We start from the raw sequence: 26,157 nt of genomic DNA, 5'->3' as shown, positions 1-26,157 counted from the left end.
GCGCTGCAGCCTGGCTCCGCCCACACGCCAGCACACAGGCTGGGAGACATGGCCCTCTGGGTCCTTTGTCCCAGAGCTGAGGTCCCCTGAGTACACTCCTTCCAATATGTTTTGATTAGGGTCATCCTGGTCCTACCTGACAGCCATTTGGGGGGAAGGCGTGGGATTCAGATGGGCACAGGGCAGGCCCCTCTGCAGAGTGTAGCCCAGGGCAGGGGTCCTTTAGTTAGGGCCTCCTGGGCTGCCACCCACTATGCATGAGGCGTGGGCAGCTTCTGTCCTCTCTCCATGTGCCTCACTGTCCACACCTGAGGGAGGAGAGGAGTCAATCCAGGTGAAGGGCCTGGGACAGCGCCCGGCAGGTGGCAGCTCTGAGTTTTGACTCAGCCCTCTGGAGAGCTCGGCCACAGCGGAGCCCACCAAGACCAAGGAGGGGCCCATGTGGTCACGCTGGGCTTCTCAGGGACGACCGCAGTCTCCTCCAGGAGGTTCCAGGCCTGGCCTCTGCTCATGGCTGTGCTGTCTCTCTGGGCAGGCCCGGGCTCCCACTTCCTGTCTCGCCTCTTCCTCCTCCTGGGGCAGGCCCCCTCCCTCGCCTCCCTCTCCCCGTCTGTTCCAGTTAGTCTTTTGTTTTCTGGGCGCATAGGTTCTTAGGGTCCCCTGCACTCACTCATCTCCAGAAATATTCCTTTAAAAGTAATAAATGTCCCCTCAGGAGCCCGGCAGTTCATCTCTATTCTTGTCCCCTCAAGACCCCAGTTGGGTCATCTCCATCCTTGTCAGGAACTCTATCCCCCTCATATTCCTAGAGCCTGGCCAGGTGGGAGTGCCAGGCCTGCAGCCCACGGAGCAAGGAAAGCTTCAGCAGGGGAGGGACAGGGCGAGGGAGGTGACCCTGCCACGGATGTGACGTCACTGCTTACAGTGGGTGGGTCCCTGTCCATTCATTGCCCGTGAGGGGCTCCTAAAAGCCGTCCTACAGGCAGCCCTGTGGCCCCGTGGGCCTCACCTTCCTGGTCCCTCCAACCACCCCCGACGGGTCTGTGGTGGGCCTCGTCCTGCGCCCACCTCTCTACCTCCCCACGTTCCCTAGGGACCCTGCCCGGGGAGCACCCCTTCTCTAGACAGGGTGAGTCCGGCGGGACGTGACCTCCCCCAGGCCGCAGCTGGGCCCCAGGGAGCACCCCTTCACGGGCCCATGTCCTCGGCCATGCCCTTTTGCTGACCACCTCCAGGCTCCAGTGGCCCAGAGCTTGCTCTGCTCCTCAGGGAGGCCCAGCCTCCCCCGCCTTCTCTGCTGCTCAGGAGGCACGTGCAGAGAACATGGCCTGCTGAGTAGTCCTGGCCACCCACGCCCTGTGGTCCCTCTGCTGTCATAGCTGGGGCTTCCTCAACCTAAGGTTCCTGGATCAGCATGGGTCCACTCTGGACCTCCCCAATTCCCCCATTTCTCCGCCCTGGGGTGAGATTGTGGTCTCACTGGAGTGGCGAGTCAAGGATGTGGCCTCTCGCTCAGGGAGGTGGCGGAGTGGGCCTTCCTAAAGCTGGCTTTGATCCTAGTCACGTCACCCTAGACTGGTGTGGGCCAGCACAGTGCCTGTTTTCCGGCCTGTCTCCCTGGAGCTGTTATAGTTTGGGGTCAAAGGCTCAGCAGAAAACGCAGGACAACTTTACCAGTGTCAACTGGGCAACATCTTCCCTGGGGACTTGTGGGGGGTCGGGAAGCTGGGCCACGGCACAGAGATGGTCTCCAGGCCAAAAGGGCCCATCGTACACACAAACCATGATGTCCCCCAGCACAGCCTTCCCGAGGAAGGGCGAAGTGACGCAGCACAACACTCCTTTATGGCGACCCCAGCCAGTAGTGCCCAGGGGGCGTGGGGCTTGGCATGAAAACAGTGACGTCTTAGCTCAGGGCCGACCCCTGACCTAGGAATGGTTTCTGCTCTTGCCACAGCTTGCGCAAATGGCTGCGTCTGGTGGGCACGCTCACAGGCTCCTACTGGGTGTGGGGGGGAGCCCTGGGCAGCACCAGAGTGCCCCAGGAGGACCTGGACCAGTGCAGGCCGGGTGGACGTGCAGGGAGGAAAGCAAAGCCAACAGTGGCCTGCTCCAGGGCTTGTGTCCTGCTGTGCCCAATGTCCCGAAGTGGCCTTGCTGCATCCTCTGTGGCCCTGTAAGTCAGCTGGCCCTGCCCCACCGTGGCTGTCACGGTTCAGTCATGGCTCCAGCTGGATCAGGTCTTTGCAGCCACCACCCCGGGCAACTCCAGTGCTGTGACAATGGGATGGCACACTCTGCCACAGCTTGGTCAATGGCAGACCACATACGGACTGTGGTCCCATGAGGACACAGTGCCCAGCGAAGCCGTCATGTCTGTGTGCCCAAGAGCACTTGATGATGTCCACACCACCAAAACCACCGCACGCCTCTCTGAGCACCTCCCAGAGGCTGGCTCTGGGCACAGGTGTCCTCTTGCGGCTCCCAGGGCTCCGATGGCAGGAGAGTCAGTCAGCACAGGAGCAGGGGATTCAACAGGGACGTGGGGAGCACAAGGTGGACATGGCTGCTGTTGGTAAGACTCGAAAACCAAGGAGGGGACATTAAACTAAGAATGTAGAACAACAGCACACAGGTCAGCAACAGGGTCACCACACTTGGACATAACAGGCAGCTCGGCTGGTCTGCACCATCACCACTGCCTGCACAGGAGTGCACCGTGCCACCTTCGAGGGCCACAATGTCACCAAGCAACAGGAGTTTCCAGTTCCTCTGTCATCCTAGGACTGTCACATACGTGGCCCATTGCTGATTGAAATGTCACCATGTGGTGTGGCTGTAACTACTGAGCACTAGGTTGGGTCGTGTGTCCCTGAAGGTGGGGGGAGGGGAGCAGAGGACCAGTGCAGGGTAGAGTCAGAGCAGGTGGGGAAGGGACAAGGGTGGCAGGAAACTGCCAGTCCCTGCTGACAAGGAAGGAAGACAGCTAGGATGCCCTTGAGATGCCCGGGGGCAGCGCCTCAGCACCCAGCAGTGGTTCCTAGGTACCAGTTCTGGGAATCAGGGCTCCTTGGAGAAATGGGGGATCCCAGGCCTGGGGCAGGGAAAGCGGGAGATAAGCCTCCTGTGTCTTCTTGTCCCCCTTATGAGGAGGGGCTTGGAGGGAAGTGGAGAAATAAAATGACACAAAGCCAGATGGACAGAGGCTTCCACTGGCAAAATCTGGGACAATTTGAGTCCCCAAAGAAAAAATGACACCGGATACTGGAATCAGCCATCACGGCAGGACAGAATCACAGAGGTACTCTCTGGCCACCTTCTCCGTGATGCTCGACTCAACCAAGTGACACGGCTGGGTATGAACATGGGATTCACAAAGCCCTACCCACCCCAGCAGTTCTGTCCAATCACAAAGGTCCAAGAGGACTGCCTGCAGACATCCCTGAACCAGAGTCGACACAGGGACACACTGAGATCACCTGCCGTCAGACACAACGAGAAGACAAGAAGACGCGGTGTCACTTGTCACTTGGGTACTGCCCCCAGCAAGGTGTGGAATCACAAGCCCTTATCAGACAAGAAGATCTGGCTTGTGGCCTAAAAAAGTTCCTGGAACCACTCCAGATTAAAGGGGACAAAAGAGGTGTGGTGAGCCCAACGCACTTGAGGATCCTGAGCTGGACATGCTCTCCACAGAACATCTAATGGGGCAGCTGGACAAACGGAAGCACAGTCTGGGGCGAGGTGGAAGGGTGCCCTAGGGCACTGGCCAGGTGCTTTTACCCAGGGCATAATTCCTTGTTGGCAGGAATCCTACGTGAAGCTCTTGGGGGTGATGAGGCGCTGGGTCAGCTGCTCTCAAATGGTCAATGAGTTATTTTTACTAATAAGTTTCACAGGGAAAACATTTTTAAAGTCATTAGGAATCTACCAAGTCAGGCATCTTAACTTGGGGATGTGGTTCAAAGTCAGATTTCGCAAAATGCAGTGGACGCATGCAGATGTTATTCAGCCTTAAAAAAGGGAGGAAACTGGCTCAGGCCACAGCATGGTGGCCCTTGAGGACACTTTATTTTTATTGTAAAATTAATTAATGTATTTGTTCTATTAAGTTATACATAGACACATATGACAGCAGAGTGCCCTTCGGTTCATTGTATACAAATGGAGCACAATTTTCCATTTCTCTAATTGTACACAGAGTAAGGTCCCACCATTCCTGCAATCAAACACGTACCCAGGGTAATGATATCCATCCTTGAGGACACTTGGAGTGGCATAAACCAGTAGCTAAAGGACAAACACTTACCTGCAGCACCCAGAAGGGCCAAACTCATGATGGCAGAGCAGTGGGGGCGGGGGCTGGAGCTGGGGAGGGAAGGAAGGCAAGTCAGTGTGGGAGAGGAAAGTTCTGCAGGTGGACGGTGGCACCAGGCGCAGCGCATGACCGCACTGAATGCCCCCAACCGGGGGCTCAGGGTTGGTTAGGATGGTAAATCCTGTTACACGTGTTTTACTTTTTTTTAAACTGGAGGGAAAGCTAGGCTTTGGAGTGATCCCTGGCTGGGACTCTCAGCCTGGACACTTATCACTAATGACCTCAGGCAAGTGCGTATTTGTCAGTGAGGACAACGGCTCTGTCCTCAGTGCGACCCCAGAATATGGGAAAGCACACAGGTACCTCTCCAAACAGGTAGCCCCCTTCTCTGTCTGCATCCCAGACTCCGTAACTCCACAGGTTGCTCCCACTCTCAGCCTCCAGGGACCTCCGCCCCTCAAAGCTGGGCAGTAGAACCGCTGTCTTCTCACCCTGGGAACGTCCTCGGGGTACAGCAGAGGAGAGCCATCCCTGCAGGGGGGACTCAAATCTCACCTGCTATCTACTCAGGCTGTCCCTGGACAGAAAGGCACCAGAATAGGAATGGTGATTGCTTCTGGGGTAGGTGCCTGAGGGATGGAGGGACTTCGGGGAAAACTTATCCTGTGAGACCCGTCTATTCCCTCTGGATATGCTCCCAATTATAAGCACTAGCTATGTAAATAAATCAGTTAATGGAATCATGAGCTGAATACTCGAGTGGTAACGAGAGGCCCAAAATGGCCCCCTCCTTCCCTCTAGTCCCCAGCCCCTCTGCCCCCGGCGTTAGACCCCTGCGTTCTGTCCAGACAGCTCCTGCCCTCCCTTGCGCTCCTGCCTTCGCTGGCAAGCTCGACCAGCTTCTCCCTGCCCACCTGCTGGTCTATTCTGTGGCATCCTGACATCTGAAGCGCCACTGCCCTCTCCCTCAGGGAAGTCAGTGAGAGGTGCCCATGGCAAAGGGAGGGCCAGTCTACCTTGGCCTCTGCCGCAGGCCCAGGGCAGAGCACCACTGGCACCTCGCAAGTGCCCTGCAGGCATATGTGGAGTGGACACACCATTGAACACAAAAGAAATCCAAACCACCTTAAAACCAAAGTAAGCTCAACTATAGCCCCAGCAAGCTCACAGAGACGGCGGGAAATTCTCAAATGATACCATCACGGGTGTGAGACTCCACGCTCCTTTCACAGACTGTTACCACGGAAAACGTCATGTAATTGCCAGCGTTCAGATGGGCTCTCTCAGCACTATTTTTTAGAAACTGCATGTGAAACCTAAAATCATTCAAAAAGAGTGTAATTTAAATAAAGCAGTCAGTGGGAACCCGATGGATCAGCTAAAGGTAACCACTAAGCTGAGGACCACTAATGGGCAAAGCAGTCCAGTGTCACCAGGTGGCTGCCAGTAGATGCTGCAAGGACACAAATGAACCAACATGAGCAAAAGGAGCTGTGTGGCAGAAACAGACGGCAAGGTCAAGAGCTTGTCCTTGTTGCTGCTGGTCGCCTTCAGTGACGTCTGTGAGAAAGACAAGTGTGCAGAAGGGAGCTCCCCAGTTCCCGAGCAGACACTGAAGGTGCAGCGTCCAGGTACTTCAGACTTTGGGCCCCGAAGAGCAACAGAAACCATAGAAACTGCTGTGACAACCCGGGGACCTCCGCCCTCACAGCTCTGCGGCAGAACTGCTGTCCTCTCACCCTGGGAACGTCCTCCAGGGACAGCAGAGAGCCACTCCTGCCGCAGCGGGAATCGAATCTCACCTGCTTATCACTTCATGCACCCAAGGACACGGGCTCGACAAACTGTCCAGCTAACACGGCGGAGGCGGGAAAAGCGAGCATGTGACTTGAGAAGAATGAGACTGAGGCCATAGAGATGCGCAACGGATCTGAAAACTGAGTCCCGAACAGGGTCCCTGGGTGGTTTCTGGCTCATGCTGCCATTGGATCGTCAGACAAAAGCCCTGATATGTTCCGGAAACTCAGTCTGATCAGAACAAAACGAATAGCAACCCACAAGCCTTCCCAGAGTCTGTGCGAGGGCCTCCTCCGCCGAGGACTGGGAGCTGCATGCCTGTGGGGACAACAGGTGTCCTGTGTCTCACTTGGACCTGGCCCAAGGGGAAGATGGAGACAGGGAGAGGGTGGAACCTGGCAGAGCCTGAAGCTAGAGGCCACAGAAAACAATGCAACAGGTCAATTCCTCCCCAAAAGTGGAACCCTCTAGAACAAGGGCCACCTGCAGAGCCTTGGCTAAGTGGCCTTCGGCTGGCTGTCCAGGGAGCCTCTGGAACATCACAGGTGTTGTGACATCACAGTGTCCCATTCTTTCCTTCTCTGACACTCCTCTGTGGCGCAGGGAGCAGACAAGACACCTCCCGCATCAGGGCCGCGGAGGGGAAGCCACTCAGCCCTAGGGTGGCCTCGCTGAGCCGAGTCGGAGGTGGCGGCTAGATGGGGTCTCTGGATTCTCCTCCACGCAGTAGAGGAGCGTGTTCGTGGGGAACATTTGCTGTACTGGGGGCTGAAGGACAAGGGGGACTTCCGGCACCCTCCATGCCTGGTTCTCCTCCTCTTCCAGGCACGAGTGGACTGTTCTTCACTGTTCTGCTTCAGTCAGGTGAGGCCACATGCTCAGTTCTGGACAATGGGCTGAGGGCAAGTGACGTGTATCACTTGCCAGTCAAGTGTCCCCTTCCCTAGCTGTGCTCTTGGGGAAATGGTCTTGGGTTAAGATTGTAGCAAGCAGAAGGCTCCTGAGCTGCGTGAGGAAACCGACCTGGAGAGCTGCCCTGCATGACAAGTGGGGACTCTGATGTTGGGTGCCAGATGTTGAGATTTGGGTGCTTCTTTGAGCCTTCACAATTATCATCATGGCTAATGCAGTCCCCGAGCCCAAGCGGTAGCCCAGGATTGGACCAACACGCTGTGAGTTGGCAGGAGAGCCAAGGGTGCCACGATGCTCAGTCCTCGGGCCAGGAGAGGCCCACAGACTCCTCCTGCTCTCCTAGACAACCACCTTGACACAGGAAAGCCACCTCCCAGAGCAATGGTGGGCTTCCCTGACCACAATCTATCACCCTCATCCACTGCTCTCCTTTATAAAACATCCAGCGGCACACAGACCATGGCCTCCTCTGGCTCTGGCCCCAGACACTGCCACTTGGGAATCAGAGGTTCCCAAGACTGTGGGCTGCATCAGCTGCATCCTGACTGGCCTCCACCCACCCTGACTCCTGGACAAGAGCTGTGCGAGTGGGCTGCTGTGCCTGGTTCCTTAATGGGGTCATGAGAAGGAAATGAGTTTACACCTAAGAAAATGTGTGCTACGCCGTGGGCACCTCGCTCGTCTACGTCTTTCTTTTAAAGGCTTGGGAGTGCAGTGTTTCAGGGAGGCTGGCCAAGGGATGGCTGGAGCCTGGAGTCTGCAGGACTGGCAAGGCGGTGATTACTGCCATGTGGCCTTGGAGCCCTGCCTGGCCCCGGTGACAAGATCATAAAAGCTGACCTCCTGGCTCCTGCTTGGATGAGCTGATGGTCACAGTGCACATAACAGTGCCAATGGAAGCCTGGCGGGGCCAGCTCTCCAGCCTGCCTTCCTTGCCTGTGGGGCATCCTCAGGGCAGCCTGGTCCCCTGCCAGGGCTCATCCACACGTCCTTCAGACCACATCTCAAGCACCAGCCTCAGAGTGCGTCAGGCCTGGTGTCGGCCAGGCCCTGGGCAGCTCCAACCCAATGAAAGCCTTCCGCGGAGTTCCAGTGAGGCCCGGAGCTGCGCGGGCAGATTATCTCAAAGACTGCTCATGGCTTTTGAGAGCTTGCAAGGTTGAGTGATGAACAGGCACGACTAAGGAAAGTCCAACTGCAGTCCTGGTAAGGGACATGGGAGAACCAAAGCAAACAAGAAAACCAGCAGGCAGTCTCGGCTTCAGGGGGGACGCTGAGTGCGTTTCCTAATTAACCCTCCTTACCAGTCACCGCCACCAGCTTTCAGAAAACACTCCTAAAATGACCCTGACGTCTAGCGTGCGTGAGGATGGCCTGGAGGGCCTGCTGGCCCCAGTCTCTGCGCCTGGCAGGTCTGGGAGGAGCACAAGTGCTGTGGTGACACTGCTGTTGGCTGCTGAGGTCCAGAGCCATCGCGGTCCCAGCTGTCAGCATTTCCTCAGTCCAGTGCTGTGACTGAGGACGCGTGGGAGCCTCTGCTCTGCCTCATGGGCAAGGAGCGGAATGAGAAAGCCACCCTGTGGTCCCAAACATGAGGCTCCAGGCTGAGGGGCAGGCACAGGGGTGGGATGGTACGGGGAGCACGCCCAGGACAGTGGCCTCCAGGAGCAGTGCAGATGCTGACAAGAACTCAGCTCCCCACGCGGCTGACTCCGCCCTCCCTGATGAGCTCCCACCCCACCTGAGGACGAGGTGGCCTGGGACCGGATGCTACACTCTGTTATCTTTTAAGCTTTCTCTGTGCTGCCCGGGGCTCCGCAGAAGCCAGTGGGTTTCCACCCACAGGGAGAGAAGCCTAACTGGCTTGAGTCGGTGATGATGGGGACAGCAAGGGCATTTAAGGGGCAAAATATTTTTGGCAGCCGAGCCTGCCTCGAGGAGGCATCATTCTATTTATCTCTGACCACATGATACAACTAACCCAACACCCGAAGCATGAGGGCCCACAGACCTGGCTGGCGACCAGTTGCAGGAGGCAGAGGCTGGCTTTCTTGTCCCTTCCCTTTCTGGGGCTGTCTTGACCAGCCTTGACACTGCCAACTTGAGTATGTATGTCCAGGAAAAATGGGCACCTTTTCTGCTTTTGATTTGGCTCAGCTAAGAGCCCAGGACGCCTCAACTTCAGTCTTCTGTCCCAACAGATGTGGCAGGTCGTCTATGGTTACTTCCTTAATCTGATAACATTCTGCCACATTTTTTTTCCAAAGGGAATAAACAGCCTAGGCGACTCCTGGTGCATATGACACAGTGATTAAACAACAACAAATAGGTAGCTGGCAATATCCTTCAACGTTCTGTGAAAACGAGGGCACTTCTCACCCCCTGGCCTAGCCTTCCTTGGTAAAGAAAAACGCAGAGCAAGAGACCCAAGACAGACCAAGAATGCCCGAGACATACAAAATGCCAGCTGAGCAGCAGAGGCGGGCCAACAGAAGCTTCTGTGTGCTCCCTGGCTTGCTGAGCTCAGCGCGGGACAGGCAGGATGCCGGAGGCCCATCTCAGAGCTGCTGTGCAGACATCTCCCTCATGGGGAAGCCTCATGGACCCACAAACTGGCTATTCCACGTTTACCGGTCAGGACAACAGAGGGGACCGAGGACCCCTTCTCTGGGCATCAGGGCTGTTGATTCAACTTTGACTGTTGAATCCTGTGACTGAAAAGGCCAGTGACCTGCTTGCGTGGGAAACGGAATGGCACACACTGGGAGCGGGAAACAGACTGTACTTCAAACGTTACCACCTGCCCTGCCATGGGGGTGCTTGCTTAAAAAGGAGGGAAGTTGCCGTGAGACACCTGGCTGCACTCCTGGCAGGACAGTCCTGAGTTAGGGGCACTTATGGTAAAGGTGAAAGTGGAATATTCATTTTAACATAGAACCAACTGAATTGGCTAAAACTTATCAGTGAGGGCTGGGGTGCGGCTCCGTGGCCGAGTGTGCCCTTGGCATGCTCAGGGGCTGGTCTGATCGCAGTGTGTGCCTGCACAAGGTTAGCAACATCTAGCAACAGACTCAACCAAGAACCAAGGACTCTTTGAAGAAATCTTTGATTCCAGCTAAGATTTGCTACAGTGTGTCCCAAACCCTGAAGCATCAGTGTCACCTGGGAGGCTGCGAGAAGCACAGACTTGGGTTCCTGTCCAGAATTTCTGAAACATAACAAGCATGTTCCCAAGATACCCAAGTGACACTTCTGCACACCCGAGCCCAAGAATCCCTGCCATAATGTACTGCCCTCAGCTAATGACCAGGGTCAGCAATGGTCCAGGGAGGACACTACCTGCCCTGACCTACTGGACGTCCCAACCTCACTGCCAGAGCTGCTCCAAGGTACAGCCACTGAGCCTCTGCTGCCTTAAAGCCTCAGTCACGCACAGAGGCGGCCCTCCACAGACTGGCGTCCATCACTCAGTTGAGGCTACAGACCAGAGTATCAAATGATTTTATTACAAAACTTAACGCCATTTACTGATAATTTACTTTTCTAAAAAACAAACGCATCCAAGGCTCACCAGCCTTGGAGGACAGGAAGCAGCCCTGCACAGGAAACCTGCAAACATTTTTCTTATGCCTGATGTCTCGGCCTCCTTGTTCACTCTAAGTTTCCACCTTCTGTTACCTCTGACATGGGGAGGAAACTGGCTAGAAGAGTCACAGACAAGAAGGTCACAACCAACTTTAAGGCTATCTGATGCTAAGGGCTTGTACACATAGTCTGGAACTTTGAGAAAGGTATTGGACGAGCGCTGTCACATGCCTACGCCCCACTAAGCTTTACAGTCCCTATTCTCTGAATTACCTCTGGGACTGGTTAGGGTCTTCCGTGGTAGCCTCTAGTCATCCCAGAGCACAAACCCTAAAGTCCATGTGCAGTCTCCTTGTTCAAGTATAAAGCTGTCTGGGAACCATCCCAGCGGCTGTAGTGTTCATACTCTGTAGTGTGTACTGGGTGCCACACCCCTGGACAAACAGGCCAGTGGCAGCCCAAGGAAGGGGCACCCACAGACAGAGTTCCCACTGCCAAGCTTGCTCCTGTCCTATCTGGACACTGCCCCACAGTCAGGGTAGAAATCTTGAGTTCAGAAGCCCCCAGCCGGATGAAGTCATGCTCTCTCGGAACAGGGATCCATTTCTTCACCATTAATTAAATGGAGTTTTCAAAAGGTGCCAGGAATATTCTAGAAGGAAAAGATAATATCAAAATTCTACCCTTTGATAAGAGAATATATTCACTTAATTTTGTGTTTCTAAAGGAATTTACAATTGAACTTGAAAGACTTAAAATGAATGCTTTACACTTGGTGAAGTACAGAGACAGTGCCACCCGGGGGATGTTCTGCTGGCCGGCCCTTCACTCAGGCATCATTTGGTCACCGTGATCTAATGGCCCCAGTCAGTGTGCCCACTTACCTGACCTATTAATAACAACAGACACCTTCAAGAATCTTGGCAAGAGAACACCAATGGCAGAATGAGAAGATATACCCTAAAAGTCCACCGTTCATATTTACTAATGTCTCTCCAAACCTGCAAAAACATCCATTTGTGCATCTCCAGCGGATTTTTGAAATGAAGTGTAATTCCAGACTTAATATGAGAGGGACAGGACTTAATACACGTAACTATGGTGGAGGTACTGTGGACTCGGGGAACTAGTGTCCAGGAGGCTGGTCTAAGCAACCTCAGCAGACCCTTGCCCGACTCTCCCTGCGCACACCAGCCATCCCAGCCCATTTCTAAAGAAGTGTCTATTTGTAGCTTAAACGCTTAGCTCTGGTAGCACAGAAAATCACATACCTGTCGACACAGGAAGGTGCTACCAACCAGTCTGCATTGAAAGATGACCCCTTGCAGGAGGTGAGGCCCACCCGCAAGAGCCCTCTTCTGAGTACACCTGGAGTCTGATCCCATCACAGCCTGTTCCTTTTCTATCCATTTTCTATACCTACAAGCTGGGGGGTGCCTGCTCCTGGGCTTCATGGCATACGGACCTTAGGAAGTATCCTGGGACGGGGCAGGCAGGTCCTGGCTCTCTGGGTCAGGAGGAGGTGCTGGCACAGCTTCTTTTTTCTGGGCCGCCAGGAATTCATGAATCGCTCGTTCAATCTGTGGCCTGAAGATGTGGTTGAGTTTTGGATCCACCACCTGAGAAATAATCCTGTCTACTCCTGCTTCCAGCATTCCTGACCTTATGGAGACAAAACAGAACACTCTGTTATTTAGTTCCTTTGAGTCACCTTTAGGCCCAGCAAGCCCCAAGTGTCACCTGAGAGCCTAGTAAAGGTCGACCTGAGTCTTTCCGGAGATTTCTCTCACAGGGCGAGCCATCCACCCTATGCCAATTTTGGGGCACAGACATCCACTTTTGAGGGGCAATTCACCACCAGCAGCTCCCTAACATTCCTGGTTCACAGTTTCACCCACAACTACTTCACCCTGCACAGAGGAACCAAGCAGAACCAACCAGACTGCCCAAAGAGCAAGTGACAACAGGGAAGAGAGAACTGGACTTATGCAGGTTGAAATCCTGAATCATAGCCAGGCACGATGGCACACAATTTTAACCCACCTAGGTGGCTGAGGTGGGAGGACCCAAGTTCAAGGTCAGCCTGGGCAATCTAGTCAGACCCTGTCTCAAAAAGAGCTGGGATGGGGCTCAGAGGTGGAGCACTTACGTGGCATATGTGAGGCCATGGGTTCAATCCTCAGCATCACAAAACAGAAGAAAGAAAGAAAGAAACCTTAACTGAACTGTCAGAGCCAGCTGGCCTTGGAGTTGACTGCACTTCCTCCAAACTTGCTCTCTTAACAGCCAAAGCAGAGGCAGCCCCTGCAGCAATGCTGCACGTGACCTCAAAGCTAAGCCACACTAACCAGTTGGGACCACAGTGTCTATGACACCAGCAACTGCCCACAGCCTTCCGCCAGGCTGCTAGGTCCAGGTAGCAACAGGCAATGGGAGGCAAGCGGCCTTCCGCTCCTGTGGGCCCCCCTTCGGGAGTACTTCGACACTTAGGCAGAGCCCACCACACTGTCCTCAGAGGCCGAGGCTGGAGCAGGGAAGTGAGGAAGACTGCGGTGACGGAAGCAAGCTGCTTCTGAGGAGTGCAAGCAGTCCCCAAGGCCCTCAACCTAGGCCCCTTCCCAGAGGATGAAGCACTCACCCCTGTAAAGGCGGGTGGCAGGGCTTACTCATCTCCTTTAGATGGGTCTTGGGCATTTGAGCTTTCCCTTGGGTGGACACAATTCCACAGTTATTGGGCAAACAGATGGCCGGACACAGAGCGAGACAAATCAAGGTGTGACAAGAGCCGGAAGCCAGGCCCCAAGCGAGGAGGACTGCTCATGAAGAAGGGCTTCCCAGACTCCACGGTGACAATGCTTACTGACAGAAGCCTGTTAAGGTCTATAAACAAGTCAAGATGGCGCCTGGCTTATGACAGCCTATTATGGACCAAATGTCTGTGCCCCAAAATTGGCATGTTGAGACCTCAGCCCCAATGTCACAGTATTCAGAGTTGGGGCCTTTGGACGGTGATCAGATCATGAAGGGGAGCCCTCATGAATGGGATCCGTGCTCTCAGGAAAGGGACCCCAGAAGGCCAGCCAGCCCTCTCTGCGCCATGAGAGGACATACTGATATGCTGGCAGCCTGAAGCCAGAGGACATTCCTCAGCAGAACCCAGCCATGCTGGCATCTCTCAGACTTTCAGTCTCCAGAACCGTGAGAAATAAATTTTGGTTGTTTATAAGTCACAGAGTGTGCTACCTTGTTAAAGGATCCCCAACTGAGCAAGACACCTGATCATGAAAAACACAGTTCCAAGAGAGGGTAGCTTATTTTCCTGGAGATTTTAAAAGTGTTTGGAGGAAATGTGAGACCTTGTTAGACAAAAATAGAAGATGGAATGAAAACATATCCTGCAATTAAAAGCTCTGTTACCCTCCCCTGCTCCTGAGGAGCCAGACTTCCTGTGAAGCCCTGGGGCTGCATAGAGAAGGCCTATAGTGCCCAGGCCTGAACTTCGAGGCTGAGCAGCCCAGGCAACAGGGCCTATAAGTTCTATCTGGTAACGGCACGCCAGAGACAAAAATCAAGTCTTCCTTTCAAATATTAACTACAGTTTGCTTCAAACTCAAAATATCAGCAAGAATCATGAGAAATGTTCCAGTGTTTAAAGTCAAATTCTTGCTTTCATATTAAATACATTTGAAATCAAATGAGAAAAAAAGAAATGAATGAAAACTTACTCAGATGATAAAATTATGTAGAAAAACAAGGAAATGATGACCAGAGAAGTCAGGAGTGGGTGAAGTCCTGCAAGGGGACAGGGATGATCAGGCCGGTGGACCTGCTCACCTGGTGTATGGTGAAGTTTTCCGGGAACTCCCTATTAAGCTTCTGCAAAACCAGGTGCCTACCACAGACTAACTCGGGGACGGCCCCAGGGCTCAACATGGAAATTAACAGCGACTGACAGCCTTCGTGGGTCTGGCAGCCTTCCCACAGCCCTGAATCATTCTGTGCTTGTCTGGCTCTCTCCTCACGCTGGCCAACCCCAGAGGAGGTCGGGTAAACAAGGGTAGCTGCTGTCACATCGACTCTAAAACCAGCGTTCACAGTGGCAACACATCTGAGTGCCAGTGACAGATATGTAATAATCGCTGCTAGACAAGGGGCAGCCTCTGTCTCCGTCCTGCTGGAAGGCCTCGGGCCACAGTCTGCTCCCTGAGAAAGGCAAGGTACTGACTGAGCGGAGGCTCTGGAATGAGGGCAAGGCTGTGCTGTTTCCCCAACACCAGGAGCTCCCGCCAACCTTAGCCTTATTTGTTAAAAAGATTCATATTTTAGTAGCCATAAGCTGTACTGAAAATGCCAGCTTGTTATTAAAAATCTTTTCTACTTTTAAGTATCTAAATTTTGAAACCACTGTAGATTCGTAGGAAGTTGTAAAGAGATGTACAGGGAGGCCCACACAGGCACCCTGAAGTTTGCACCTCGTCAACCGACAGCACGACTGCAAAACCAGGACAATGGCACTGGTGCAACCAGAGTTTAGACCCGAGTTACACCTGCACTCATTTGTGTGAGTGCCGCTCACTTCCGCACACCTCCGCACACCGCACACCTCCAGGCACCATTGTCACCTGTTTTGTGTTATTCTAAGAGAACAGCAGATGTTGTCGATGCATAACAAAGAGGTTTACTTGGCTAATGACTCTGAGGAGTGGAAAGTCCAAATAGTAATGGTCCTGCTCAAGGATGAAGTGGGCATGTGTAGAGACAGATTCCCTGGTGAGAAGGAAGCTGGATCACTTTATAACAACTGATTTCCAGGGAACCGATCCAGTCCCATGAGGCATATGAGGCAGCACTGACACATTCATGAGAGCAGAGCCCCACGACCTCGCCACTTTCTACTAGCACCCCCTTTTAGATTCTACCACCTCAACCCCACGTTGGGGACCAGGTTTCCAGGTACAGCTTCCAGGAACCTTTGGGAACAAGCCACAGCAGTACAACTTTATCCCACGAACTGATACTTTAAGCACCACTATAAAGTGCTGAACTGTGCCATCACGAGGGCCCCTGTGCATGCCACCCCTCCCCTGGCACTCCAACACCTGGCACCCCCAATGTGCTCTTCTCTTGCCTCTGTAACTGCTGGCTCGTGGATGCTCCAGGAAAAACTGTGCCAGGCATCCCTTCAATACCGGCTTTTCCTTGCTCACCACAACTCTCTGTATTTCTATTTTAAAAGAGACAGGTTCCACAGGCTTTTAGATACAGAAGAGTTTAGTGGATCCAGAAGTCCTGAAAATAAGCACTGGTGTTAAAGGATGAGTCATTTGGAAAAAGCTGATCGGAGGTCACCTGACTCACCCCCAGCACTGACATTGACGAGCTGCCTGGCTGAGCTCTGAAGAGCCCTAGTGGAGGCCTGATTCACTACTGGGAGGCAACACTTTCCAAGACTGTCTTCCTGGGGCGGCTACCACCCTTGCGCAGTAGCCTGGGTAGACTCCCAGAACTCACAGACGCCACTTGCCTTTGTGAGCACAAAGATCAAGCTCCTCTCGCCCATGACCCAAACACTGGTATCTTGGTGTAAAAATCACATTCAGACCACACACCTTACACTTCAAAAGTGGGGAAGGCCTCACAATCTGGAAGACCGCAAAACCAGGACAATGGCACTGGTGCAACCTACCCAGCCTGGGTGGGCCCTGGAACACCAGCTGGGCTCTGCCACTTCACCATGGCTTTCCTGAAGGCACAGATGGCTGCACTCGCATAGTGCCACTGCTCGTCTCTGCAGGGCCCCAGGCTGCCTGCCCAGGCCTCGCACCTGTGACTCCTGCCACAGCAAGGGCCCCAACCCTGCTTACTTACTGAACCACACTCTGCCTCAGCCCATTTCGTAACTGGTTCTTGTTCATCGTAGGATTCCACTCCTGCTTGTCCAGATGTGTCGACACAAAATTATCCACTTTTTGCCTCAGGTTTTGGTAAGCTGGCTAAACCATGAGAAAGAGACAGTGTTAGATGTTACATGCGAGCTCTGGAACTCAGCCATTTACAACACTGCTTTTTCATAAAAATGTGTATTTTCAAGTCTAAATACCCTCCATTTGACTATGGCGATGGCCACGTCACAGGACAGTTGAAAATTAATGGCTGTCACGAGTGTTCACCTCATGGTGGGTGGGGCACAATGCCAGGTGCTGTGCTTACATGATCCCATTTACTTTTTCAAAAAAATGCAGCAGAGGGCCCATGAGCAGACTGCTGCCCCACCTGAGATGAGGCTTTTAGGCTTAGCAACAGTACACCTGTCAATGGCTAGAATGTGTCGAAGTCAAGGCTGGAACCAGGCGCTTCCAAATCCAGGGTGCTGGGGGTCCAGGCAAGGCCCCTCCACCAACAGCTGTCGGATTCAAGCATCGCCCCTCCCCTCAACCCGTCATTTCATCTGTACAACTGCTCCTGCCCCACCACCAAGAGCGTGTTCCAGCACCAAACTGGAAAGTCCCCTGCATAAAAGCAAAAGGCCACGGCCACCTCAGCTGACCAAAGTCGAAGCCTGTGGAAGCCTGTGGGGAGGCCACGTGCGGGCCATCAAAGAGCTGGAGGCACACCTACTGGTCACATGTTCCAGACACAGCCATGGTCAGGAGAACAAAACTACCCAACTGCACACTGAGCACAAGGAATGTGCATTCTGAGCCTGAGAGCTTGTGGGGCTGTCAGCTGCTGTCTCCAGAGCAGGCTGGTGGCGTGGACGGCTGCCGGACCCCACTCCTCACACCCTCACCGGCAGGCAGGGAATACTTCCTCGCCCCAGCGATGCTCACCTTGGCAATATGGAGCTCTGGCCAGGGGAGTGTTGGCACGAGGCCTTAACTATGATTTTGCTGTCTGACCTGGCTCTGCTCTGATGGCCCATTTGAAGGCACATAGCCTGCCCTAGAGCCAGGGGCCTCAAGAGCGCACACATGCAGCAGCCCAACCCCAACCTATAGCCTGGACCCAAGCCCAGACAACCCACAGCCATGCCACCCAGCTGACGTCTAACTGGATCAGGTGAACTCTGCTTGACCCTCAGCCCTAACAGCTGAGAACAAACACTTGGTAGAATCCAGACACTGTTTGTTATGCAGCGTGACTGGCAATTTTGCTAACAGCCAAGGAAATGAGACTGCCCAAGGAACCACTGGGCTTCAACTCCATGAGTGGACTCTTCCAAAGGCCAAGAGGGCAGGGGACTGTGGGGAGGACCAAGCAGCTCCTTTTTCCAGGAGCCATCTTCTCTTCACAAGGGGAGCAGGGGCCAAGTGTCCTGGCCACACTAAGACAACACAGGCACCCTCTGCCATCCTCAGAACCGCAGTCCTCTCCCCCCAGAGAAGCAGCTGTGTGTCATCAAGGGATCCTAATACCAAAGGGATGATCTTACTCTGCAGGGAGAGTCAGACAGACAAAATAGGGAGAAAGACATGGTGCCAGGGAAGAACCTCCTCCTGGCAGTTCATTTAATCCTCCTTGGATCCCTTGAGACAACAGATAGCCCCTGCTGGAAGGAGTCACAATTAGATTTGTCAACTTGTAACCATGAATCCCTGTGTTATACCCTCTACCACTCAAAATAACTTGCCTGATTTGAGATAAAAGCTGTTCACTGAAAAGACAGTACAAGGACCAAGGACCATCGTCCTTAACCTTAACAAACCCTGATAATACAGACTGATCCCTTCAGTTCAAGAATTCAAAACACCTGCCAACATTCTATGTACTACCTCTCTCTCTAGAGAGAGGATACCACCTGTCTGCCCGTCTATTTAATCATATTTTGGAAGCTCTAAAAAGCATACTATAGACATCATTTGTTCACTTTCCTCTAAATATGCCAGCAGTCTGGTGGCCTAAGAATCTGCCTTCCTAACAAGTTCCCAGGTGAAGTTGCTGTTGCTAATCCAAGAATCACACTTTGCAAATCATGGGACTAAAGCACCAAATCTCAGATCAAATCCGCCCGAAAAAACGTTATGATCAAGAATGAAAACAACCTGGTAATTCCCACAACTGCAGCTAAGGAGATAAAAGTGGAGAAGGCTCCAATGGCCTTCCCAACACCCTTCTCAATTCTTTGTTGTTTATTTAAAATCCCAGGTTTTGTTGTTGTTGTTTTGGTACTAGACAGTGAACCCAGGGGCATTTTACCACTGAGCTACATCCCCAGACTTTATTTTTTGAGACAGGGTCTTATCAAGTTACTTAGGACTTCACTGTATTTGCTGAAGCTGGCCTTGAACTTACAATCCTCCTGCCTCAGCCTCCTGATTGCCTGGGATTACAAATGTGTACACCACCTCAACATGTGTCCTTTTTTTTTTTTGGTAGATGGACAGAATGCCTTTATTTTATTTGTGTATTTTTTTAAAGTGGTGCTGAGGATTGAACCCAGTGCCTCACATATGCTAGGCAAGCCCTCTACCACTGAGGCCCTACATGCGTGCGTGTACTTTTAAGACATGAACAGAGAACTTGTGATAGGATGTTGAGAACACACAGTCTTGGGAAAGGCGGAAAGCTCTATAAATGTTTTTCTAATAAAGAAAATTATATACTTTGTTTCAAAGACAGCACTTGCACTTGGGTTCTTTATCCTGCAAGAGTGTAACAGTACACACCTTTGCCATACATAAACTAGCTGGTTCATGTGTGTTTTCTATGCTGGCAGAAAGGTAGGTGCTGGGGTAGTAACCAATTCTCGTTTCACATAACTCAGCACATTACAAGCATAAATGCTCAGTGTCTAGACTAGATCTTCCCTTACCTGTGGGGCCCGATTTTAACCTCACAATCTTGCTATGAGGTAGGCAAGAGATTTCTAAGACAAACTCAAAAAATCACTACTCTGAGCAGCCCAGTCGGTAACAGCCTTCTAGCCCTACCTGCTTAATCTTGCTAGAATAATTTTGAAGAGAAAATAATCATCCCAGCAACCATTACCTGTCTGACACTTTAACACACGTTACTTCGTTAAACCCAAACAACCTGGCACCTAATTAAGTATCACTTCCTTTTACTGGGCTTTTGGTGATTGGCAGATGACCTTACCAGCTAAAAGAGGCACCAAACCCCTTTTGACCGGTGACGGTCTACAAAGCTCGGGTGCTGCTGCTACGATGTATCTAATCTAACAGCTCCCAAGTCCGCACGACGCTGAGCGGAGGAACAGCAGGTACCCGCACGCGGGTGGCCGTGCGCTGCTGCCGCGGCGTTCGACCTCCACCCCGGCGGCCGGCGAGCCGAGCGCGGCTAAGGGCGCAGGGGCAGCCCCGCAAGGCCCGGCGTGGGCTCAGGCGGGTCGCACGCGCGCTCCCACCTTGGTGTCCACGTCCGCCAGGCAGTCCCGGCGGAAGCTGTCAAACAGGCCGCGGCTCTTGAGCTGCTCCACGATGAGCGCGATAAGCTGCGGGTCTCCCGGCGGCAGCGAGGCGGGGTTGCTGGGGCCGCCGCTCCCGCCCGCCCCGGCCGCCGCCGCCGCCCCTGCCGAGGCCGGGCCCGCGCCGCCGCCGCCCCCCGCGCCCGCGCCGCCGCCGTCCGCCATGCCTGCGCCCCGCGCCCGAGTGCGGCTCCTGCTCTGGGTTTGGGGGCCTGCGTTGTGCACGGGAGGCGGAGAACCCCACGGAGGCAGCGGCGGTGGCGACGGAGGTGGGGACGGCGGCGGAGATGGCGGCGGTGGCGGTGGTGGCGGAGGCGGCGGCAGGTCGGGAGGCGGCGGCGGGGGCAGAAACCACCCGCTTGGCCCCTGGCGCGCTGCTGATGGCGTCACCGGTGACCATTGCATTGTGGGACAGCTGGTTTTCCCGCAGCCTTCTCCGGCTTTTTTTATAGGCAGAGGTCTGGCCGATGGAAACTACAACTCCCGGCAGGCTTCGGCCCCGCTCGCGCTCACGGGGCAGCACGGGAGTTGTAGGCTCCGCCTGCCCGCTGCGCCACACCTGCTGGTCATAAGAATCCTCTCCTGGGCTTATGATTGTGATTCAGTATTTCTGGATAGGTGCTTAGGAATCTGTGCTTTTGACCTTAACTCCAGCGTCATCCTTGAACAATATAATGTGGGAAATAGTGGATTAGTGATATGTTACTATTCAAAAAATTGTGTCCCCTTCTGATTTTAATAGTAATGCATACCCATTTTATAAAATCGAAGAATAACAGAAAAATGTGAAAAGTAGAATAAAAGTCCCCTTAAGTCTCTCTTAATTCTTCAAAATATTAAATACTTTAAATATTGCTGGTAAGACACTAATATTGAGTATCTGGAATGTGCAGGCATGAAGCTGTATACTTTTAGTGAGAAATTGATGTGACTCTATTTTTGAGAAACCAGCTTCTACCTCAAGGCCTGTCCAGAGGGAGAGGGCATGACCTCTTGTCCTTGAAAAAACCCACAGAACTGCTCCTAGGCACATACCCACCCTGTTCAGTTGTTTAACTGGAGGGATCTGGGGTGCCAAGTGTCCCTGACTCAGTTAGGCTAGGTGAGGACCCATAGCAACCATCAATCAGCATGAGACAGGGAAAATATCGAAATGCCAGGTGACCCTCCCAGTAGTTTCAGTGATTGATAATGAAGCCAGATTTAAAATTAGGTAGTCAGTGCAGTTAGGTAAATCGGGTCTAATATCCAGTGAAATCTAAAATGGAGGCCATGTTGAGAATAAATTTCCGGAAAAGCTGAGGAATGTTAATGAAGCCCAGGAAACCGCCCCAACAGATTTGAAAGCCACCACCCATCCCAAAGAAATGTTAATGAAACCCAGGAAACAGCCCCCAACAGATTTGGAGATAGCCCATCCCAAAGAAATGTTAATGAACAGCAAACTTGACTGGGAAGTGCCCAGATTACTTCTTTGGCCCACCTGTGTCCCAACCCTTCCCACCTACATTCCATCACCAAAAACTATAAAAAGGGGAACACATTCGCCCTTCAAGGGATTCCACCTCTTGGGTCCCCTTCTTCCTCCGGGAGAAGTCTTTTCTACTGTCCTTTAATAAACTTCTAATTTTCCACTCTGACCTTGCCTCCGAGTGCTTCTCTGGTGTTATTCTTCAACATTGGGGAAGCAAGGACTCGTCACCAGTCAACAGCGGTAACACTGGGAAGATGCAGAACAGACAGAGTTCCAGGGTGCTCCCCATACCAACATTTACCACTCAATCATTCAAATTACCCTCACAACGAATACCCTGGTGTTAGATTATTCTTCTCCTTTAACACCAGCTCAAACATCCTCAATGGTTAAATTAATGACAAACATTATCTCTTAATAGTCCACCATACTTGGGATTACCTAACAGCACTGATTACTCTCCTGTAGCCCAGGAGAAGCCCCGTTTGGGCGCCTTGACTCTGGGTTCATGCTCCGAGCCCCTGATCCGTCTGACCAGCCTCATCTGCATTTTGGCACTCCACATTTATTCTCTATCATCAGGAAAACTTTTCTTACTCCCAGACCCAATCTGATCTTGTTCCTGATATAGACTTTTACACTCTCGTTATTGTAGTAATTATTGTAATTAAAAGTGAATAATTTTTAGGAGAGTTGGCCTGTTTCCTCTTTGGAGTGTACGCTTTAGAACAGGAACCACAACTTGTTCCCGGCTGTGTCTCCAGCCCTCAGCATAATCCCTAGCCCCAAGGGAACACACAAATTCCTGTTTCCTGTCACCGTGGAGCAGTGTCAGAGTGTGTGGATGGGGTCACTTATAGTCCATCTTCAGAAAGAAAGGAGTGTTACATACAGCAGGAGATGATGGATTAATCTGTCGCAACTTAATGGGTAAGTGATTCTGGTGACGGGGCAGCATATAGTTCACATAGTGGCAATCTCACTGTCCTGGGGCCCTTGAGTCTGCTGGAACTCTGAACCAGGAGAAGATATGACACCCATGACCTTGCCTGTAGAACTGAAATAAATGGGGGTGGGGTGGGAATGAGGAGGAAGGTGATTAAGACTAAGGGAGGAGGCTTGGCTATGTTCAAATTGTGCTCTCCAGTCAGGAGGCATGTAACACATAGCAGTGGTCAGCAGGGGGAGCCATTGCTTTGTTAATAGCCCAGAACGTGGCCTGGTGCAGAAAGTCCCTCTAACTTTAGCCTAGGGAGTCATCTCATCTTCTGACACCGGTAAGGTACCAAGATGTTGATTCTTAAAGTTAAAACTTGCCTGTAACAAGCTGCGGGAGCCCAGCAAATTACACATTTTAGGTGTTGGAGTGTTTTCTGTAAAATAATTTGTGAAAAGGTTGGGACCTTCATAAACCCAGACCTGGCAGAAACCAGACAGGAAAGGAGCTCTGGTTTGCCGAGCAGAGCAACTCACAGGATTTTCACCTCAGCGGTGCTGATTTGTTGGGCTCTGTCTCTGTGTGGTGCTGTGTGTCTGGATAAGTTGCATCACCCCTCAGAACCCCGGAGTCCCGGGATGGTGGTGAGAGGAGGTGAGTCTGGGCAACCCTGCTGGTATAATTCCTGGATCTTTGCATGTTGCTGTTGTGAATCACATTGGATGAGGAATAATGGATTAGCCTCCATCTCCCCCGCCAGCCTCGAAGCTCACTGAGGGAGGGATGGCGCACTGTGCGCATCTCTAAGGTGAGGCCTTTTAAGACTTTGACATTGCCTAGGACCTAATGTCAGAATACAGTCAATGTTCAGAGGGGTCAGTGATCTGTTTGTGATATGTGGTTAAACCGGACGAGGAGGCTGAGGCTGGGAGCAAGCCCAAAGGTGAGAAGTCAGTCTGTGAGTTGCCCCGGTAACCTTCCCACCTTCTCCTGTACAATCCTGGTCCTTACCAAGTGCATCCCAGAGCCCTAAGTCTGATCCCAAGTCTAGATACCTAAGTCTAGATACCACACCCACCTGGTGCAGACTAGTTATTGGGCTTTTTTGTTCATGGTGTGGCTCTTTTGGTTTTTGCCTCCATGTATTTATCCAAGGATCATGCCAATCACTGGGCCAGTTCTTAGACTGGACAGCTGTTCATCTCTTGACCCACAGCATCCCGGAGAGCTTGAGATGCCTGTCTGTAGCGAATTGGCCCCTCTGCACCTTCTCATCTTGGCTTCTTTCTTGTGTTTGTTCCTTTCTGACGTTTTCCTTCATCTCTAATGACAGGTTGGGTCCACGTACATAGTAAGGAGAGAGCCTTATCAAGCGGAAGTCCTTCGCACCCATCAGCACTGCCATCACCTCTGCCACCAAATCTCTGTGTCAGATAAGACTTCAGGCTGCGGCGTTTTAAACACATTGTCATTTCAGATTATTACTAAAGGATGTCTAGGGGAAGAGGCAACCTGACGTAACCCAGAGCAAGGAGGGAGAAGTTGGGAATCTGTTTGAATGGGGTCTAGTGCTCGGCTTATCAGCTGGGTAAGGAGCAGCCCACAGTGTTCTGGGCCTTGGCTTACTTATCTCTAAGGTGGGGCTAATAATGCCTCTTTGCAGGATTGTCAAGAAAATTGGAGATAATATATATGCAAAACCTGGCACACTGTAGCCCTTCAGTAACTAATAACTAAAAAGATATCCTTGATACACCCTCCTAACGTATTCAGTTGTAGTCTGTTATTGGACAGGAGTCTTTTAACATGAATCTAGAGTTAAGACTAATAATATTACTTGGATATGTTTAATCTCCTGCTGGTGCAAGGAGCCGTCACACAGTCCCTAGTGGGTTGACCTGTGGTGGCATGTGCATATCAAGCTCGGCTTGCTGGGAAGCTGTGGCCTGTCCCCTGTCTTGCCTTCACATTGCCCCACATCTCCCGAGGCCCCAGTTACTTCTAGTTGCCTACCCAGCATCCAGCACTCAGTTTTGCTGGGGCCCCCAGGCTGTCCTGTTAAAGTACCTTCCTCCGCGGCTGCAGGGAACGACTGTCGGCCCCAGTTCTGGGGAAGGGTACTGCTGGGGGTGTCTGGGAAGCTCCGCCTTGCTGATATAAGCACCCCTAGTTCTGCTGCAGCAGCCTCATTCCTCCTGCCTGGAGGTCCACAGCCCTGAGCCAGCGCCCTAGGTTAGCTGGGGCCACAGACCGTGTCTGGCTAATGAATCGAGAGCAGAGTGACTTGTGTCACATGTAGGCTGGGGTATTTTCATACCAATGTGAAATACCCCTCTCTCCAGAGCTCTCTTTTCCATCTACCATGGCAACTAGGAAAATTTGAGATAATGGTTGATATATTGTCTGGGGCCTCAAAATGAAGAGACATGCATCAGAAGTCCCAGCAGGGGCATGTATTAGGAATTATAAATATGCCATTGGTCATTCTCATGATGTAACATTGGAAGTTACTGAGATTTTGGAGTTCTTTGTTACTGCAGCATAAGCTAGCCTATCCTGACTGATAAGCCCTGACTGCTTATCTCCACTAATCTGTCATTTATGGGATGACCAAACCTAAAAGCTAGAGTGAATGATTGAAAGCATGAATTATCAGATCTTTCTCTTGGGTTACATTTAGATAAGAGGGCCCCTATAGATAACAATAACACATTATATATTTCAGAAAGCTAGAAGAAAGGATTTTGAATGTCTTTGCGATTAAAAAAATGGCAAATGCTTGAGGAGATGGATGTGTTCACCCTGGTTTAAATATTCCTCAATGTATACATGGATCAAAACAGAACATACTGCCCCCATGATATGTATAATTTTCACATGAAAATTTTAAATTTAAAAATCCCTTCTCCTGAGAGCCCTCTTCTGGCGTCATTTGTAGGAATGACCATAAATCCACCTGGTTTCTCGTAGGTCTCAGACGGCTCGGCTCCATCCTTGTTCATCTTTGCTGGTGTCCAGAATCCCCGAGGGCCTCACTGACAATGCAGATGCCCAGTTGCTCCAGGGTGGATCTGGAGTGTCCCCAAGACCCACGAGAGGAAGCTGGGTGCTGCTAGGAGGTAGAGGAGCCTTTGGCGGTGGTGGCCCTTCCGGGAGGAAGCTGGGTCCCTGGGGGCTGCCCTGGAAGGAGGCTGGTTCTTTCCTTCCCTCTTTCCTTCCCAGCCTCCTCTTCTTCAAAGGCCCAGAGCAACAGGGCCAAGCACCTGGAGCCCTCGGAGCTGAGCCCAGGTGAACCCTTCCTCCTTCTTCCTGATTATCCCACGTTATTTTATCCAAACAACATAAAGCCGACCGACACGCCGTCCTCTCCCAACTCCCAGGGCCAATCGTCAGAGCCGGGTCACGGCCATCTCCATTTTAAACAAGTGTTCCAGGGGGGCTTGACGATGCTCCTCCGGGTGGGGCCCCAGACGCCATCGCCAGGCCGGGAAGCCGGATCACGAGAAGCTGCAGGCTCCGTGGCTCCTCTCAGTCTCCTCACCCCACTCCTCCTCCCTCCTGGGCTCTTTCCAGCTGGCCAGTCCTTCCTACACGAGGGCGTCACCTGGGGGGGGGGGGTCTGCTCGCTGCCCTTGGACCTCTTGTCTGTGACAAAGGAGGAGTGGTGAAGGTGGCCAGAGACGTCTGCAGCCCCACTCCCCGCCCAGAGC

The 26,157-nt window shown here is 52.4% G+C and overlaps 1 protein-coding gene across 1 annotated transcript; it reads right to left on the bottom strand.

Annotated features, from left to right (window-relative positions):
- Positions 1 to 10,512: 10,512 nt before the first annotated feature.
- On the bottom strand, positions 10,513 to 20,391 carry Bod1 (biorientation of chromosomes in cell division 1). The gene is made up of 4 exons (XM_027938574.3): positions 19,977 to 20,391; positions 16,481 to 16,605; positions 12,078 to 12,274; positions 10,513 to 11,264 (listed from the first exon to the last, which is right to left on the bottom strand). The coding sequence occupies exons 1-3, from the start codon at positions 20,199 to 20,201 to the stop codon at positions 12,079 to 12,081; spliced, it is 546 nt and encodes a 181-aa protein (XP_027794375.2). The 5' UTR covers positions 20,202 to 20,391; the 3' UTR covers positions 10,513 to 11,264; position 12,078.
- Between the last annotated feature and the right edge of the window lie 5,766 nt (positions 20,392 to 26,157).

The sequence above is a fragment of the Marmota flaviventris genome, chromosome 5 (assembly GCF_047511675.1).
Source record: "Marmota flaviventris isolate mMarFla1 chromosome 5, mMarFla1.hap1, whole genome shotgun sequence".
Taxonomy (NCBI): Eukaryota; Metazoa; Chordata; class Mammalia; order Rodentia; family Sciuridae; genus Marmota; species Marmota flaviventris.
This window is presented reverse-complemented; position numbering and strand designations above follow the sequence as displayed.